This window comes from Periplaneta americana, chromosome 11 (genome assembly GCF_040183065.1).
Source record: "Periplaneta americana isolate PAMFEO1 chromosome 11, P.americana_PAMFEO1_priV1, whole genome shotgun sequence".
Lineage (NCBI taxonomy): Eukaryota > Metazoa > Arthropoda > Insecta > Blattodea > Blattidae > Periplaneta > Periplaneta americana.
Genome location: NC_091127.1, coordinates 178819751 through 178840691, shown reverse-complemented (window position 1 = coordinate 178840691; position 20941 = coordinate 178819751). Strand labels below are relative to the sequence as shown.

The 20941-nt window shown below is 33.3% G+C and overlaps 1 protein-coding gene across 4 annotated transcripts in view; it reads left to right on the top strand.

The window, feature by feature from the left end:
• Npc1a (Niemann-Pick type C-1a) overlaps window positions 1-20941 on the top strand; it is a 150100-nt gene that overhangs the window by 56413 nt on the left and 72746 nt on the right. For all 4 annotated transcript variants that reach the window (XM_069840564.1, XM_069840562.1, XM_069840561.1 and 1 more), the window contains exons 5-6: window positions 3544-3679; window positions 10295-10490. In XM_069840564.1, coding sequence (XP_069696665.1) covers window positions 3544-3679; window positions 10295-10490 — 332 coding nt within the window. The remainder of the gene's footprint in view (window positions 1-3543; window positions 3680-10294; window positions 10491-20941) is intronic.

Here is a 20941-nt window from a genome sequence, read left to right as displayed (position 1 = left end):
TGTACAGCATAGTTTCCACAAAAGGCGAAACTTTAGATTTATTAGTAGGTACTTATAACCATATTATATTTTTTGCAATATGTATTCCACTCCATAGGATACTTTGGAAGTGAGATTTTATAAAGATTACATTTTCAAAGCAAGTTCCATGGTTACATTGTTTCTGTGTACTAAAACAAAATGCGAAAATTAAATTTGTCTTCAGTTAGATGCTCACTCGAATTCTTTAATTCATCTAACTAACGTAATGTATATTATGTAAGATGAATGATGCAGATGCTACAATCTGTGTAGCTCATGTCATGCATGTAATTGTAATGTGTTCTATGTCCTTGGGAAATTATACATGTCGTGCTTTGTAAGTTTATTGTCCAGTCATGAAATTGTTGTTCATCACATTTTGTGTATTGTGTTCATTGTACAACCTGGTGAGTAAATTATAATAATTTTTTCACTTAGAAAGTCTCTTTGCTTCCATTTGGTACATTCACAGTTATGAAAGAGTGGAAATAATTATTACAAATTTAGAAATATTATATAGAATGAAGTAATTTAATTCTGGAGATAATTTGAAATAATGAGTGGGAACTAATCACGGAAGGTATATGACTGAAAATACTTCGTGCGTAATAAATCATCTTTCTGTATGGTAAACATACTGCGTTCTGTCTTCTCAACAAAAAAATAAAAAAATTGCTTTCTTTGAATTAATAGTATTGATATATTTCTATGGTGTCAAGCCAGAGAAATGTAACAACGTAGGCTACTGTAAAAGTGGAAACAAATTTTGGCAGTTACACTGTAAGTTGTTAAAAAAATCTCGTATAAAGAAATTGTGGAATTATTTTTCTTTACCATAAGTCTACATTTAACATAGTGAAGTCCATCGCTATGAAGTGAAACGGGGGGGTCCGGGTTCAAATGCTGGTTGAAGTTTTTACCGGGATTTTCCCTCAACCCATTAAGAGCAAATTCTGGGTAACTTTCGACGCTGGACCCTGGACTCATTTCGCTGGCATTATCACCTTCATTTCATTCAGACACTAGATAACCATAGCAGTTGATAAAACATCGTAAAATAACCAATTAAAAAAACATAGTGGAAAAGGGAACATTTAATCATCATTGTCGTCATTATCATCGTCAGATTGGGCTTTGGTGTTATCAACTATCTTTTCCCAGACTTATGATCCTGAACTTTACTTCTCCAATTATGTACACTCATTTTACCTAGACCATCTGATATACAATTCACCCATATCAAGTTTGGGCATACTGGATGTATGCTGCCCCTTCTCAGTAAACTGAAGTCACTTGGACAAGAATGTTTCCATTTTTATTACATGTCCCACTCAACTCATTCTTGTAGATTTTATGACAACAGTTAATGCAACTCATGGTTCAACTTGCCAGGGCCCTTCTGGACTATAAATCTTAAATGGGATTTTTCTGATCTGTGTAATAATACTGGATGAATTGAAGTTTTAAACAAAAGTAACTTTCATTTAATCGATACGTTTTTTTGTGTTCATACATACTAGAACTGTGAATTAGATAACTCGTTAATAATACATGTAAATATATTTTTAATACGCATTTAATTTCGCTTACCATGGGTTATTTTATGCATTGATCTTCAGTCAGCCAGCCAGCCAGCCAGCATGACTTTATGAAATTTATACAATTTTTTATAGTTTCTTGATTGAATAACCTGCTTTCTTAAACCTCTGAATATTTGAAATACAGTTAGTTTCTCAGAATGGAGTTACTGCAATACATTGTACCTCAAATATTTCAGGTTTGAATAAGATTTTAGGATCATTGATATCTGTGTCACAGTATAGAGTGTAGGTCCGTATGAAATAAACTGAGTGTTATGTAAAATGTTTTAGTAGAATTTGGACATTAGTACACATTAGAGAGGAATAAAACTAACTGCTGCTCTCGTCTCGTAACTCTCGTGCATTTTGAGTGTTGCTCATCATTCTCAAAATAGCATTTGGTCGACGTGGAATAATTTCGTAACTTTGAATAACAGACATAATTGAAATAAATAACATTAGATATGTTTAATTGAGATAAAAGACAAAACAAAACAGTATCATAGTTATCAAAATGTTCTGGTTCTATTATCAGATATTACCTATGGTTAAATAAATAGAAAAAAAAAATTCTCAAATAAATTTGTGTTTCTAAGAAACGTAAAACATAGTGTTAATATATTTTTTTTTACTTGAGATTGTACACTTGATCTCAAAGATACGAAAAAAAAATTCCTAGCCTTTAATAAGGGCTTAGTAATTAAATAAAGATTGGGGAATGGGTTATTATACACTGAACAGTAGAGATGATGTTTCAAATAGGCTACTTGATTGTTTATACATATATAACAGTTGCCAAAATAGATAAAAATTCAGTCTGGTTTGTGAGTATAAACAGCTCTGACGATTCAAGGCTACTTGACATTCGAGATTTGGCCACTCTCGATGTCTTGAACGTTCACTTGATTCACTCACAAGCAATCTTTATATCAACAATGGTAAGCAATATTGTCGTGCGAGTTTTCGGCACTCTTAGTTTTGCTTTCTTGCCCATTGTTCAACTCTAGTACACATCTGTCGTGCTGTGGCAAAATTAATTGAATTCACTTATAGAGTACTGTGTAATATCATTGATATTGAGTGAATTAAATTGTTATAGAAAAGTATTTATTTAAAGAATGAGAAACATATCTTTATAATGGCTGTTTTATTACTATTTAATGTTAGTCAATGTTTCAACACAATTTAACAATGGTTCTATGATCATCTCTCTTCATTTCTGTGTAATATGTCTACTTACAATAAGAATTCATTACTTTGTACTTACTACAACATGACATATTGTTGCTGCCCCTTTAAAATCCGCTATGTTTTTAAAAAGATTTTGAAGGAGAAAGAAAAAATCATTGTCACTTTTAATTTCCTTGATTTTCAAAGCTACTGTCGGTATAATTTGAATCATTACAAGAAAAATTATGAAATTGTACCGAAAGCAGCTATGAAAACCAGTGAAATTAAAAGTAACGATGCTTGTTTCTTTCTCCTGCATATCTTTTTAAAAACACATAGTGGATTTTGGAGATGCAACAACGATATATTCTTGGTGCTGGGAACCATACTGAGTAAAGAAATTAAAAAGATATATAGAAACATTGAAAATCAACCTTCTCACATGTATAAAGAACTTGAAAATTGTACACTTGTTAAAAATAGTTGTGATTTATGTGCAGTCAGAATATAGATATGTTTTTGATTAAATTATACGTGCTATTATTGACCACTATTATGAGTGGTGAAGTTAGGTTATTAAATTATGTAGTGTTAACTTTATTGTTGATTTGTGATTTCTAATACCCTCTCTGTCATTTTCTTTCATTCTATTGTTCGTGCAGTTGTGGAAAGGAATGAAAGTGCTTACGCTTACATTGAAAATACATGTTATGTATTTCTTCTTTAGAAATGTTTTATTGCTGTGAATAATGTGCTGCTTTGTTCTTTTTAGGTGGTTCACATACATGGGACAGAGTGAAGGAAATCCATTTGTCCCATTCGAGATTAATTACATTGAGACAAATAAAACAGTTGGAAAGTTCATACCGTTGAACCCATCAATAACACCATGTAGTAAAGGAATAAATGTAAGTGTACATGTAAATTAAAATTATTTGTTGTTAATGTTTTTGCTAGCAGCTGCCATTTCTTTTCCTCACTTTCGATTTCTCTTACTTCCGTGCACTCACTAGTTAGGATCTAATGATAATAGCTGTTGGTTGTGATAGTTAAAATTTCGCTTTTTGTAATACATGTTGAGCAGGAAGTAGACTGATGGAATAACTGAGGGACATAGTGGAGTAATTACTTAAGACATGCGATGTAGCCACTGACCTGCAATTATTGGCAGTTAGGTTTCTCACTCAAAAGTAGAACAAGGAATTGGGAATTATATAATTGCCCCACATGGGATGATTAGCCTGATTTTTTTTTTTATGTAAAAAGTGCTGAGATGGACTGATGCTGCCTTGCTATTTAGTGTTAAGATGTTTTTGGAAGTTAGCCAATAATGCCTCCCAATATATTTCTTGTTTTCGTCTACATTATATGCCATTTCTGCCTTCGTAGATTTTCATGCTATCTTTTCATACTTCTCCCTGCAGATTTCCTTCTTACTAACTTGTAATTTCAAATGTATTTGGATAGTTCGAGGTGTTTCACCATTGCTCTGTCGAAGTCTTTTCATAAATATTGTAGATATTTTCGTATGATAGTATGGGAGCAGTTATTATTTTATAGAAATTAATCTCCTTTTCTTTTCATGTTTCGTTCCTAAGAGATATGTTTACAATTCCGCAGATATCTGGAATTTATTTATCTTGTTGTCAACATTGTGTTTTGATCGTATATTACATCATTGCGAAAGTATATTCAGCTATGGAATAGTGAACATTCGGCTATAGCAGTGATGTCAATCAGAGCGTATATGCGCTACGAGAACGCTTGCGCTACTGGAGCACGCAGAGCGCGCCAGCTACGAATACGAGCTTCAGTGAGGGTTGTACAGTGTACAGTTGGCATTGATCATGCACCAGCGAAGAGATCGTATAACAAGTTCCAGGTCGAATGGGCACTGCAGTTCCTATGCAAGGAACAGGAAGGAGATAATACAGTGCTTAATATGTGGACAACATACGATTAGTAAGAAAAGCAGCATACAGCGACATTATTCAACATACAATGAACAAACATACGGAGATATCGAGGGGGAAGAACGATTAAAATTATTACATACATTACAGACTACCGTAAGTGCAAATATCTAGATTATTTACTATGTATTAATTAATTTATTATTTTATTGAGGGTCCTTACAGGGAGTTATCCCCAATTACAAGCACACCAACATAAAGAAATACAAACAACAAGTTAAAAACAAATGATTCATAAACATGTGCTGTAAACACAAAGTTTACAAAAGTTCATGTATATACTAATGTGATAAACTTCTAATTTCCAAATACGTAAACTGAATTGACAGATGTATAGGGCTACATAACAAAAAAATTAAGTACAGTTATTAAAGAGGTATTCAATTGAAGACAGTCCTGTAGGCCTAAATATATAGTGTTCAAATTTAATGTGTGGGCTATTCCATCTCAAATCGACCGAAATATAGAGAAAATTGACCTTGCATTTTTTAAATACAATGAAACTTTTTCTGTCCGTTGACAACTGCGATACAATGCTTCGTGCAAAGTTTGAGACATCAGAACTTAATAGTGTTTAAATTAAAAATATTTTAATTTATCGTATTTTCACAAGTTAGCAACTTTAAACTGTTGTGGCTCCGAAACCCTTTCACCCAATGATCAAAATCATGGTTTATTTTGATGCTGAGAAATTAAAGTTTATATTGACGTATAAACAGATTTTCTTACTTTTTATGGAAATGGAGAAATTTAGATTTTTCTTCATTAAGATGCCTTTGCCCACAAAAAAATATTTTTAAATTATATGGTTAGATTCCGCATTGAAAGTACAAATAAACACATATTTTTTACTGGTGCACCATTGATAAGAAAGTATTGAAAAATCAAATAAAGAAAATAAATAGTACGCGCGTGAACTAACCAGCTGACTGTGAGACGGGACCTAGCTGAGACAAGCAAAGCCAGGAGACAAAACATGTGATGTTTCGTCTAATAGCACATAGCTGGGCCAGCTTTATCACAAGTTTTCATAAACACAGGAGTAAAGTGACGCCCAATGCTCGCTTATCTCCAGTGCGTGCGGTATATACTGCTCCGTTCAAGTCTAGGCGTGTGAAAATAATTCACTTTGTCCGCCCCTGTGTCTTGCTCTTATCTGTGTTTACGGCATCCCACTCCAGCACTTAAGCACGGGAAGGAATCGAACGTCCGTTATGCGCTCTTTCTTTGACATCACTGGGCTATAGTGAACCTAAATCGTTGGTCCTGATCTGCATACATTAAAAAGTACTTTAATATTTCCGTTTATAGTGAACCCTCACTTCGGTTATAGTGAACCTAAAACTATAACTTCCCCAAGAAAATGTAATTTTACAATGGCCAAAATGGTAATTTAGGAAACTCTTTCTCCTATAAACTTCCAAGAATATGTTCAGAACAAAATCGCAAATCTTCTACTCAAGTGCATTGAAAACAAAGGATTTGTTCAGCTTCCTGGACAGCTTGAAACATGTTAAAGAGAATAGTGTATGCAGTGAGGGGTAAAGGAAGGATTAGTTCTGACTCCTTTTTCAAAAGAGGTTATTAGAAGAATAGGAAGAGGAAGTGTTTTCTTTTGTAAAAGGGAGTAGAGTGGTGACCAAAGGGTAAAATATAGAAGGATTACAGTATAATGGTCCTCGACCCTTCCTCCTGCATCTTTGTAAAAGTGAACCCGGGGAAATTCCAAGGCCGAGTACACAGTAGCATACCTCTAGTGGGAAAAGAGGTGCGAAATCGGCCAGTGCCTACTACCTACATAGCTAGATTAGATTCAACTGTGAACTGTGAACATCAGGATGTCAAAGCATAAAGTGTTTAAGTTGGAAGATACAGCAAACATTAATACTGATATTGAATGTGGTCTCTCCCAAATGGGCATTAATACTGTATGTAGCCTATAGCAACATCAGTAGTATAAAAACAGACACCTCAGTTTTAGTGAACGAAATATGCTGGTCCACAGAGGTTCACTATAACCGGAGTTGACTATAGTTGAAATAATTGTCCTGTTGTATAGCTTCATCACTATGTTTGCTGATGACATGTTAATAATTCAACACAGAGAAAATTCTCAACCAAAGATGAGTATCGCAACTGCATTGATTGTGTCAAAAAACTTCTCTTCAGTAAACTGATGAAAGAATGTCAAATAGTTTTGTTTGGTGGAACTGCTTTTAAACAGTCTGCTTTATAACAAGTTTTTCCTTCAATCACTTCGTCCTGTCTTCCTAGACTTACGACAGAATTTTATTATTTCACTAAGGAAATTACGTATAGAAATGTATCTACTTTAAAAAAGAAAAAAAAAAAAAAGAGTGAATCAAAAACAGAAGATACCATACATACACATAGTTGTATAGTATTACTTACAAACTGCTTCATTCATTCAACTTTTGTATCCCTATGTCGAAGAAGTCTGCCGCCTGAGATCAGAACAAGTGTGTGACAACCATCTGCATATCTCTGTTGATTCCACAGTGCAACAAATTTCTCAATTTCGACGCAACAATTGCTGCATCTGTTCCAATAAATCTTTCCATGAAATTGTGATTTCTTTCTGTAAATGGACCCAGGGAAACTTACTTTCTGGACGGTCCTCATAATTGCTCTTGAGTGGCCAGAATTTGTATAGGCACTTGTTTCGACATTATTAACATGGTGGAAGAAAAAATGTAAGTTTTTTATCTGCCCCTATGAGAATGTTTGTTAGTTGCCTCATGAGTGATGCCTTATTTGCGTCACTTAGGAGGTTCCAACTTGTCTTACACTCCTTATCTCAAATTCCCAGGCTCAGCCAACATCACATAGATGACTATAAAGCTTCGTTCACACATTTCAAGGAGCTTGAACCAAATGACTTGATTTGACGAAATTGAAAATTGTCAAAAAGCAGTTTGATTTTAGGTCTCAAGTGAAGTTTAAACCTTTCTACTTTTCACCTGACTTGAAAAAAACACATGAAACATTTTTAATGGGCAGATATCAACAAACTTTGGAAAACATATAGCTTAAAACCAAGACAAGAAGCTGTTGCTGCCTTCAGATTAAACACCGGTCATGACTGCCTTGCAGCACATCTCTGCAAAATTCGAATCCTTAATACAGAAGAATGCCCTTATGCAACTTACCAGGTTCATCTATGGGAAGAGAACACCTATTCACATGCAGTGCACTGAACAAGGGAGCACAAAAAAATAAAAACTTCTCTCAACTTTATTGGGAACCAAGAAACAACATGGGTTAAATGATCCCAAATTGCGGCCATTAGAGAACAACAACATTTTTAAAAGTATGAACGTCACTTGATAACTTGGATTCAAGGATTTTTGGTGTTCTAATTCATTTAATTTCATCGCTTCTTGTATGAGTCCATATTGAGTTTTTAGGGTGTGTTTAGAATTTTGATATTTATTCCAATTTATTAGAATTTGGAAGTCTCGTCAATTTTTCATAAGTTGTAATACAATTGGTTTATTAGAAGTGGTCGACCTGGTTGGCGAGTTGGTATGGCGCTGGCCTTCTATGCCCAAGGTTGCGGGTTCAATCCCGGGCCAGGTCGATGGCGTTTAAGTGTGCTTAAATGCGACAGGCTCGTGTCAGTAGATTTACTGGCATGTAAAAGAACTCTTGCGGGACAAAATTCCGGTACATCCGGCGATGCTGATATAATCTCTGCAGTTGTGAGCGTCATTAAATAAAACATAACATTTAACATTTATCTGCTAATGGCTTCATTGCCAAATGCAAGGCACTAGACAACAACAACATTTAACATTTATTAGAAGTGGTTACTTGTAAGTAAGTATATGATTATGTCTCGTGACCAGAATATTGTACGAAATAGAAATATAAAAATTGGAGATTTATCCTTCGAAGAGGTGAAAAAATTCAAATATCTTGGAGCAACAGTAACAAATATAAATGACACTCGGGAGTAAATTAAACGCAAAATAAATATGGGAAATGCCTGTTATTATTCGGTTGAGAAGCTTTTATCATCCAGTCTGCTGTCAAAAAATCTGAAAGTTAGAATTTATAAAACAGTTATATTACCGGTTCTTCTGTATGGTTGTGAAATTTGGACTCTCACTCTGAGAGAGGAACATAGGTTAAGGGTGTTTGAGAATAAGGTGCTTAGGAAAATATTTGGGGCTAAGAGGGATGAAGTTACAGGAGAATGGAGAAAGTTACAGAATGCAGAACTGCACGCATTGTATTCTTCACCTGACATAATTAGGAACATTAAATCCAGACGTTTGAGGTGGGCAGGACATGTAGCATGTATGGGCGAATCCAGAAATGCATATAGAGTGTTAGTTGGGAGACCGGAGGGAAAAAAGACCTTTAGGGAGGCCGAGACGTAGATGGGAGGATAATATTAAAATGGATTTGAGGGAGGTGGGATATGATGATAGAGAATGGATTAATATTGCACAGGATAGGGACTGATGGCGGGCTTATGTGAGGGTGGCAATGAACCTTCGAGTTCCTTAAAAGCCATTTGTAAGTAGGTAAGGTTACTTGTAACACTTGTATAGCAGTGGTTTTGATTGCACCAGTCAAGTTAGTTATATAGCAGTTAAATGTTTTTCTAAAGCTGCTTTTTTTTTTAATATACGAATTACCTTCTCATTAATAATGTCGATTTGTTTTATGCAAGTTGCATTTTTATTAAAGTGTACTCTTGGGTATTTGGTATTTTCTTTTCTTTACCAACATTTTTTCCTAAAATGTAAATTAATTTTAACTTAATTCTTTTTAAAGAAAAATTAAAAATTTGTTTTTGTTGTGTTGACATTAAATTATATTTGCACTACTGCTGAAGTTGATCTGGTTGTTTTGTTGCAATCTGAATAGTTGTTTCCACATTTTTCACTTTGTTAGATTTTTGTAAGGGGCATGTAAGTCATCAGAAAACAGAGCAGTTTTAACTTCGATGTTTTCCAGTTGTTTAGATAGTTAATGAATGTATATGTTAGTTAAATAATGTACTTCCAGTACCTTGAGGCAGTCCTAAGTGAGCGTACTTATATTTGGAAGTTGCCATAATTTGTAGCACCATTATCATTGGGTAATGAACTCAGAGATCCACTGTAACATATTACCAGTAAAGGCTGGTTCACAATAAACTGGGAATGGAAACGAGAACGAGAACGGAAATACATTTATTTTAACAATATTTCCGTTCTCGTTCTCGTCGTTTCTGTTCCCGGTTTATTGTGGTCCAGCCTTAATACCCAGTTGTTGAAGCTTCTTGATTAGTAAACATCTTTAAACATTATTATAATCTGGCACTTCCACAAACCTGCTAATGTGCCTTCCTTATTGTTAAATGTTTCCTTAATGTTTTTGCTTAATAAAATGGTTTCTGCCGAATCCTGCTTGTGATGTTAAGAGTGAATTACTCATATTTAAAAAAAATGACTGGTTTAAGTTGTGCAACTTTTGTGAGTCATGTATATATATAATTTTATTGTTACCGAATTTGAAAAAATTGTGATCTTTCAGCCTGATGTACCAGCCTGCAGTTGTGTGGACTGTGAAGCAAGTTGCCCTGTTCCACCACCTGAACCTGCTCCTCCAGAACCATTCACAATACTGGGGTTGGATGGTTTTTCAGTTGTGATCGGTATAGTTTGGGCTATTGGATCATTGTTGTTCCTTACAGTAGTGTTTTGCTGCTGTGATTCTAACAACACAATAGGTAATGTTTCAAGTTACGTAAATTATTGGGCTAGTCTTCAAAGACAAGTAATAATGGAATTTATTCTTGCACACACAAAAAAAAGTTTTAATTTGGCTTATAGAAAGCAAGTTTCATGCATTGAAACTCTTATATACAGCTGTTACAGACCAACAAATGAATGATCCTAGAGCAAGCTGTAGTGTAAACTGCAAGCTGTAAAATAGTCATATTTTAGTCCTCAAAATTTTGGTAAGGACTTCACGTAGAATGTAGACTTAATATTGTATAAACATATACTTGTGAATAGAAGTACATTTCATATACAAAAATAAAATTTAATAATTTTGTTGTTGCAGAAAATTTGTATAATATCTAAATTTTAAGCATCGAGATTTTCTCAGATCTTATTTTGGTTCATCGGCTGTTACATAATAAAATGGCTTTTACTTTGACATGATACAGATGTACTAAAGTTTCGTATAAATTTAGACACTTGATATCTTGTAGACCTAATGTTCATTAAAATACTTTTAGTTACAATCAAATTTTCATACTCATGTCATTATGTTTTGTATATACATGACATCTCTGTATCTATTGTACATGATGGATGTAATGAAATAATGTGTTTAAGAATGAAATAATTATGAAAATTTTAAGTTCGAGATATCATGTAAGGTCAGGATATTCTAGAAGTAGATATATTAAAATCATACCAAAACTGAAATAAAGTATACATACCTTTAAGTGTTTAATTCCACAAAAACAAGCTGTAAAATGATCGGTAAATTCTGACAATAGCTAACAATACATAAAGTACTATATTGGAGAAAATTAATTTTACTCATTTCAGTATAATACTATGTAACAATGACTTTGAGTTTCATAGGTCATAAATAATTCCAAATTACTTCTTTATTCGTCACTATGAAATTCACATGTATATACACATCTGTCTTTTCATTGTAGTTAATATATATATATATATATATATATATATATATATATATATATATATATATATATATATATATATATAATATAAGACAATTAATTGTTACATTTTGAGAAAGAATGCTAGAGAACAATTTTCTGCTAGTTCACCTCCTCGGTGCACTGTTTGTGAAATAGCCATTGTATCACCTTTCCATGTTAGAGATCCAGGTTGGAATCCCAGTCAGTGTGAAATTTGTGAGGAATAAAGATAGTGTTTAGGTAGATTTTTTTAAGGTTAGTCTCATTTCCTTGGCTAACTTTCCAACATTTACTCATTAAGTAAAATTTAAAATTAAATAAATTAAGTATGTCTTAGTACCACTGTTGTGTGCCCATGGATGATGATTTTCAGCAGATGAAACAAATGAGAAGCACTTATGGAATTGGTACAATGGAAACAGAGATGTCACACACGATTTTCTTCCCTCTTCTTGTTATACGTTTAAGCTGCAGGAACAGTAATTTTCGTATACATTCCATAACATTACTTAGCTATTTTTTTTTATTTCTTGACGACATTACATGAGATGTGTGTAATAAACGTAACAGCAATAAAATAGCTGTGTTGATTGTTCTACATATGCTTAAGACCATTTGTAGCTTCTTGTTTTCATGCTTTAACCTTTAAGTAGTGGCGCAGGGTGTTGTGAACACCCCAGTCAGATATTACGGAGCTCGTAACTATATATTCAGTAAGCCTGTACTTCTGAAACTTTCAGTACCTTTATTGGAATTGTTAAGGCAACAATAACCGTAAACATTTTTGAAATCTGAATTCTCATACCGGTACTTTAGTTAATTACGGTTTAAGTGAGTGGGGTGGTTAAGCACGACTGTTTAAGGGTTAATCTTCAAAATACTGTATATTCATTTTATACAAGCATTCGTGACTACAAGTTTTGATTAGTTAGTCCATATTCAAGTAAACAAATTATGGGTTTATAAACACACTAAGATTGCATCAGGTGGAGAGTAAGGTTTTGGAAACCCCTTGCAAAGAGACTGCATTATTATTAGTATTAGAAATTAGCATTAAGAAATTGTAATAAAGAAACCTTTGTTTATATACATGCTTCAGATTTCTTGAACTAGTGATATAGCTTGAAATTTGCGCATTTCAATCATATCTTTGTTTATACACATGCTTCACACTTCTTTAACTAGTGAGAGAGCTTGAAATCTGCGCATCTTAGTAGTGATTGATGTATGTGCATAATTCGGTTTTTTTTCTCTAAATATTGCTTATTACTCCCCTTCAGCTCATTGTAATGTATAGGTATTCTTTGGTACCAGTAATTGGTTTATATTCTCTGCTGTTGCAGTCTACTGTAATGCATGTTCACAATATTTCCCTTATGGAAGTCCTAATTCTGTTAATTTTTTAAATTATGTTTTTGTTACTGGATTACGATTTTCATACAGGCTTAATTTAAATAAATATAATAGAAAGATAACTGAATTACTAGGGCTATTAATTTTATTTCTAAAATACGTACCTATTAGCAGAAAAGTTCTGTGTATTACATCAGGGAAATAGTAGCAGAGGATATTTATGCTATGTTCTTTGACTTTTTTTTTTTTTTTTTGTTTGGCTGAATATTTTGTCAAGTAAGAATTTGATAATTTCACTCAGAATTTAAACTCCTTCTCTGTCACCATGTTCTGATAAACTGCAATAAATCTATTGCATTATTTTCGAAATGAAAATATATATAAAAATGATTATCATTACTTTCACATTTTTTAAAATTAGCTTCCATATAATAAAAATTGCTATGGAAGTCCAGAAGTGGTGATTTGTTGGTTTCACTGCCAGGTCAGCTACTTCACGACTACATCATTGAGTGACTCTTTTCAGTTGGTCTCAGATTAATAACTATTTTCTATTTATGCACTTTATTTATGTCAGACAGTCTATAGACAATGAGATTTTGTATTAACATGTTCCCTTTCCTCTGAATCAGAAGTGTCCAGAATAGTTTTAATGGCATCTTTTGTCAAGAGTTGAGATTGAGATACTGAATGACATGTCTGGAAATAGAATGTTGCCTTTACTTATCTTTATTCATGAACAAAATATATCCTTTACACGCAATGAAGCTTGTTCATGGGAAGATTGATTTTACTTCCTCATCTAATGGAAGCCTTGCTTGGAATTCTTTTTATCTAAAATTCCGCGGCCCTGAAACCCATGACATTTGGTTACATTATCTATTTTGTATCTGATATATAATACTTCAACGTAATAAATTTTGAAGGGAGTTCATAATTTGGAAATGAATTGATATAAGTATTTGTTTTTATATTGTTTTTAACGCACATATATATTGGCAGTTATAAAGTCTTTCAAAACAGCTTCTTTTTAAAATGTAGTACATTTTTCTTCCAATACGCCACAGAAACAATTAGCAAAGAAGTGGATATTGCAAAAAATAGCACTTAGATTTTCATATTTATTTAGCAATTTTTAATTCCTGCTAATGTATTAGAAGCTTACTACGTTGAGTTTGTTGTTAATGCATATGTCAAAATCAGAATTATTTAATATGAACTTGACTGTGAATGTTATATTTGCTTTTATATTTAGTTTTCTAGTTAGTTCTGCTAGTAATATTTTGCTTAACACTAAATCTAATGGCTTAAAATCTCGCGTATGTAGTACAAACATGCTATATAACAAAGCATTTGAAGTAGTAGATATTAAGTGTAGTATTTTTTAATATGTTATGAAAATATGCACTTAATTTGTACGTTACTTGAACAACATTTTGTAGTACTATAGAATACATTAATATTGAGCGATGCACTTGTCAGCACTGTATTATGCATTTGGCCTTAACTCATCTTGGGAACCTCTTTCACATTTCTATTTCCACAAAGCTATGGCCTGAACTGTTATTTCCCTAAATTTCTCATCTTAACTCTAGCATAAGTGGTTGTGGTGACAGTTGTGAAAAGTGGTGTTGGTGGTAGTGTAGTGGGTATGGGTGTCTTGAATATGACTGGGGATCTCCACAAGTGTGGATTAAATTTATGACTTCACAGTGCATTCAATTTTTTTTTTTTTACCATGAATCTTGTATTGTAGATCAGTGGTCTCAAACTCTCAGGCTGTATGCCACCCTATCCCCACTGTGTTTTTTACCTGCATAAATGCGTAGAAAAGAAACACAAACCACATAGCATATTGTAACGAGTCTGCATACATGTTGCGTGTGTATTGTGTGTGACTGAAATGATGACGAAAGTGTGCATGTTATATCATGTAAATTCCAACAAGTTAACACAAATGTAAAAATAAAAGTTGTTTTATCCTTAAAAAAATAAATAAATAAATAAAATAAAGGCAGACATCAAACATCTGTAAAAAAAAAATAAAAGTAAATAAAATAAAATAATCAGTCTGTTGTTAAATTATTTGCACCGCCAGTACTGGTCGACTTTAGAGCCATGTAATAATAATAATAATAATAATAATAATAATAATAATAATCCGTGGCACTACAGCCCGTGAAGGGCCTAGACTGACTAGCTGGCTGCTGGCCTCACGCCCACATGTCGAAGCAGAGGTGGACGATCATCCAACCAGAATGGAGGTATCGTGTGGTTAGCACGATGATCCCCCCAGCCGTTATAGCTGGCATTCGCAACCGGATTTCGCTACCTATCGTAGCTCCCCAAGTGCATCACGATGCTGGGTGGGCACCGGTCCCATACACTGGCCGAATTTCATGAGAAAATTTCTTCCCCCATGAGGACTCGAACCAGCACGCATTCCGTAACGTGAGTCCTAGGCAGGATGCCTTAGACCACGACGCTACGGCGCGGGACTTAGAGCCATGCAGTGTTGCTCAATTGCATTGTGAGCCTTGCTGAGTTGTTAATAATTTTGTCTGTTGCTTGAAATATCCAATTTTTGTCCATTGTAGTTAATTTTTAAACATGTCTCTTTGCAGTAAAAGACTATCCATTAGAGACAAACATAGAGCATTTAACAAAAAAAGTGTGGGAGTTACAATACTTGTGTTGTTATGGTAATAGCATTGTGTTATGCCCATTTGTGAATAAGTGTTAGCATTCAGAAAAGAATAGAACTTGCCACAGTATTAACAAGCTGTGCGTGAGAAGATGTATGATTTAATGCTAGGGAAATTTGGAGAGGAGAAAGTTGCGAAACTGAAAACTGATTTTTAAGTGCTGAACTAAATGTGTTTCAGAAAATTGTTAAACAGAAAACTGATAGATAATTGAAGGTAAATTACATCTTGTGAAAATGATATCAGAAAATTCTAAGCCTTCACTGATGGTTTGTTTATAGTCAATTGCTTAGTTACAGCTGCAGACTGTATTTGCCCTAAAAACATGAATGCTTTTATAGAAATCTGTTTAATCAGACTGGTGAAATTAGTGATCTAACTACAGATATAAAAGAGTAACTTAACTAATTCTGAAGATTTCAGAGATCTTACACTTTTCCCTTGCTTTTGACGAAAGTATTGACATAAGTAATGTGAACAATATAAATTGTTATTCCCATAGTAGACGAAAATGAGCAATAAATTAACTACTTGAACTCATACCGATGCAAACTGATAACTTCTTTTACAGAATTCAACTAATGTTTGAGGAGGAAGAACTATCTTGGTGGAAATTGACGATTAGTTACAGATAGTGAGCTTGCAAAGGCCACTTTGAAAAGTTTTGTTGAAAAGATAAAAGAAACATTTTGTTAGTGAAGAATTCTTTTGTAAATTTTCATTGTATTACACAACAAAGCACACTGGGGAGTTGTGTTTTGAAAGTTCAAACATTTAATAGGTCTGTGGAAAAAAATCATTAACTACATTCACTTCAAAAGCTTAAATTACAGACAGTTTATTGCTTTTCTCAAACATATTTGATGTGAACATACTGATATTCTGTATCACATTCATATAAAGTGGACTTGGCTATGGACAAGTGTCAAAACAATTTTGGGATTTAAGACACAATGTAAAGATTTTCTTGAAAAAATGAAAGAAAATAGAATAAAACTAAAATAAAATAAAATAAAATAAAATAAAATTGGGTTTTTCGTTTTTTGGTAATCACAAATCAATGCATTTCAGAGAAAATTTAACCGAAAATTTAACCTTTGGAAGCTCAGCTTAAATGTGGATAATCTTGCGTAATTTCTACTTTAAAAACTGCAGTTGTGGAAGAGGAAGAAGTTAATTTTGTTGAATATTCTTTGAAAATAGGTATGTTAAAAAGGATTTCAACATGTGACTTCATTGCTTTGTGGAAGTTACTTTCAATATACTAAAGGTCTCCATTTCCTTATAAAACTCTTAATGCACTTGAACTTCATCTTGATTTAGTGACTTTCATTGTGGTTCTTTTCTATAGCTGCAGTCTACTCGAGTTTTATCAGTTTAAGAAAAAGTATGTAACTATTCTTAATATAGCTGCATAGACTGTGTCAATGTTCAGAGAAACATACTCATTCGAACAGTTAGTTTCAAGAATGAATTAAGTAAAATCTCTTCAAAGAAACAAGTTAATTGACATTCTACCATTTTATTTTAATAGTAATATAATCAAGAGTCACTATTCAAGATATTGATACAAAAGTGAGCACTAGTTGCTGTTCAGAAAATGAAACATCTTCTGTACCATGCCAAATTGGTGAAATGTGCTTTAAAAATAAATCTATAACTTGTGTAATAAAATAAAAAGTAGGAACCAATTTTTATTTTTTGTCAACCATTAGAAATACATTCTACTAGCATTATTAAGCCATCTGGCACATGAATGTATGTGCATGTGCCTTCTGAAGATCTGAGTTTGAGACCACTGATCTAGATATATTTATTTCATTAAATGCAATGTGTATTTGATGCAAAATTTGCTTGTATAAGTAAAATTGTTTCTCTTGACAGTTCAATAACGTTCCTTTATCAGGATTTCAGTTAGTATAGTAGGACAGTAAGTACAGTACTCACCTGACATATTTCATGACATTTTTGGGAATTAAAAAAAAAATAAATAAATAAAATAAGAAGTTGTTAAAAATACTGTATATGTCCGAATATAAGGCACACCTAAATGTAAGGTGTACTCCAGAATCAGGTATGTAGAAAGGGAAAAAAATTGAGCATCTGTACCGATAATAATATTTCTATAATAAACAGACATGTTCTATTATTGTTGTAAATGTGAAATAAAGTTATAGTCAACTGTCCGAAGACAGGTTGGAACTTAATAACTGACACCAATAAGGCATCACTCATGAGGCAACTACGCCAGGAAATAATGGAGTAGGGTGGCCAGTTTCTTTCGCCTCCATTGCATACATCACTGACTAGTAACGTATTTCACTAATTAGACTTACGATATATACAATCAATTGTTCTTCCACTGACACACATCAAGTGAGATATACTGCCTGATAATAGATGTAATATCAGCCAGAACCTTCATCAGAAGTTGTTTATTATGTACAGTAGGACCCCACTATCCGAAATTCCAGGTAATCCAAATATCCCAAAAAGAGAAGAGGAAGGAAAAGGAAAGAGTATTTGAACCGAAACTGAACCAATTTAATGCTACAGCATTTAGAAACTCAAAATGTACAATATACAGTACAACTTACTTTATCACTAGTCCTTTTCTGTACCATTATGATAAGCTGTCAGCTTCTTCTGACGAGCAGATAATAACTAGCAGTGACTTTGAAAGTGAACAGTGCAGTGGAGAGTGAAGGGTGGGAGGGAATAAGGCGTGGTTTCTCTGCTTGCATTCTGTTTCCCCACTTAATCTGAAATTTCGATAATTCGAAGAGGCCCTAGTTCCAATTAGTTTGGACTAGCGGGTTTCTGCTGTAAATTACTGTAGGGCTATATGTGCGAAAATATACACATATAGTGTGTATGTGTGTGTGTGTGTGCGTGCGTGTGTCACATCCTCATTTTGAGCAGCCAAGTATTCGGAAATATATAGTATTAATCCTACTTGAAATATTTCTCACGTTGTGAATGTGAACACTTGAAAAAAAATCGTATTAATTCTGAAAAAAATGTCTTAAATTTCATCCATTCATATACTAATAGAAGAGGAATATTGAACTCAGTTGCACAGATACTTGTCGTGGTGATACAAGATCATTTACAGCATGTTTTTTTTTTTTTTTTTTTTTTTTAAATTATGTAAAATTCGTTCAAACTTTCTTTGACCGTAAAATTTAGGATATTTTATTGCATGTTTTGAAGTAAATTGCGGGTTTTACCACATTGACAGGTTACACAAATAAATATTTTGTGAATTTAAATTGAAGAGAGTCCACTGCTTTATAGTAGTGGTCAGCATGCCTGACTGTGAAACTAGCAGGCCTAAGATGGAATCCTGGTTGAGACAAATTGCCTGGTTGAATTGGAATCATTTCTCGAAAAACCAAACACTATTAAAGTCGAATAACATATCACTACCAAATAAATATTTTCCTTCAAGCCTTTAAGAGTATAGACTGGGTAACTTTGGGTACCAGACTCCAAGCTCATTTTGTCGTCGTTATCACAATTTTCATCCATCCTGCCTACTTTCATACCCATATCATCTCACCATACCATACCTCAACCTCATTTCATCATCATAATCACTTGAAAAAGTAGATAGAGATGCAAATGGCTGCATGCCATTACTGTATGTGCGGCATTAGGAGAAAAAAGTGGCTAAGGAAGATGGGATTTATCATGTGCCATGTTAAGATTAAAAGCAAGAAATATTGTGTTCATGCACTTGCATTTTTTTTCTCATTACATCTGTACCTCCAATACTTATTTCATCCTTGCATTATACTTTCGCAGTATGTACAAGATACATATAATTTTTCTTTGAATAATTTGGTGGCAAAATTTTTTCGCTTGGGGAGTGTCCATTCACCTTCAACTAAGTCCAGATCAAAAAATTATTTGTTAAACATTTTTTTCAACTTGAGTATAATAATCCCTTATTGTGAAGTATCCTGAAATTATTAAGAGGGATTCTCTTTGATTTCAGTAACTTGCAAGTGAGATACCTCCTTTTTTTTTTTTTTTTTTTTTTTTTTGAAGTTAAGTATTTATGATAAATGCTGGAGATTTATCTCTGCTTTCACATAAACTTGCCACTGCTCCTATATTGGTCAAAATCTGCCCATTTCACTACCATACAATCTATCCCTATCTCCTGAAGCTCTGTCTTTTCTTCTAAAGTTTTACAGTAGAGGTGTTCTCTGGAATAATTTCATATACGTTATGCTGTTTCTTTTGTTTCGAGTATATATTGAATTTTTAATAACACATCTTTCTCCTGGCAAAATATTATTTCCCTCCAACAAACACAGCATCCTCTAGAACATTTGAACATCATTCTGCACAATGCTTTTATACTAGATCTAAAATGTTTAATGCTCTGTATTGCAAATTCAAGACTCTAGTTAAATTCTTGTCCTAGAGAGAACACCTCAATAATTAGCAGTGTGAATTAGCTTTGTGTAATACATTACACATATTCTGCCCACTGCATTGCCTAATTTTGGATTTGTAGAATATGAGTCCTCTGAAAAATTAAGAAATTTCTGTGTATGTGCATGCGTGTTTGAGAAACGCAGAGACTTTTGTTCGTGATTTCATCATCATCATCATCATCGTGTTCAGGCTTAGGACTGTTTCGGTCTGTTCATTGTGGTTCCTAAGAGATCCCTGATGTTTCCAAAACATTATTTTATTATTAATTATTATTATGCACTTACAATAAATTGTTTTTGCTTTATGCTGAGCATATAACAGAGTTGATCTTCTGAGCTGGTTTTGGCTTATTTGATATGCAACTTCAATTTATACATCTCAGTCTAGTACAACAAAAGGATAATTAATGCAGTTGGCTCTTTGAACAGCGAGATTATGAGTCAACTTGTTTGGACTCTTTCTCTCAGAGGTCCCTAAATTTACCAAGAATTGAGAACTGAGTAATGTCGGGTGTGGACATAAAAATTTTACCCTTTTTCATCATTGTTCATGAACAAAAGATAATTTTACATGCAGTTAATGTACTGCATGGGGCTATTGCCCTCAATTAAGATCAAATTCACACACTTTGCGTCCTGAAGCAAGCAGGGTAGGCACTAGATCTCTGAGGAGGATGTAAAGTAATTTATTATTAGCAAATAGATTGTGTATTTGACCGTAGTAATTGTTTAAATGTAAGTATCGACTCCATACAATGATCTCAAATTTTATTTGAAGAGTGTGAACAGAAAGAAAGTGAATGGTTCGAAGGAATATTCGAAAATTTAATTTAATTTAATCTCCCCCCCTCCTCTCCCCCAAGAAGGTAGGCAGTCATAAACTTAATTACTATTAATCTAAACTCCTGGTCAAGAGAAACAGTGAAATGAATTGACTTATTTTAAAATATAATGGCAATTTATGAAGGGCACTTGACTGTTTGACTTA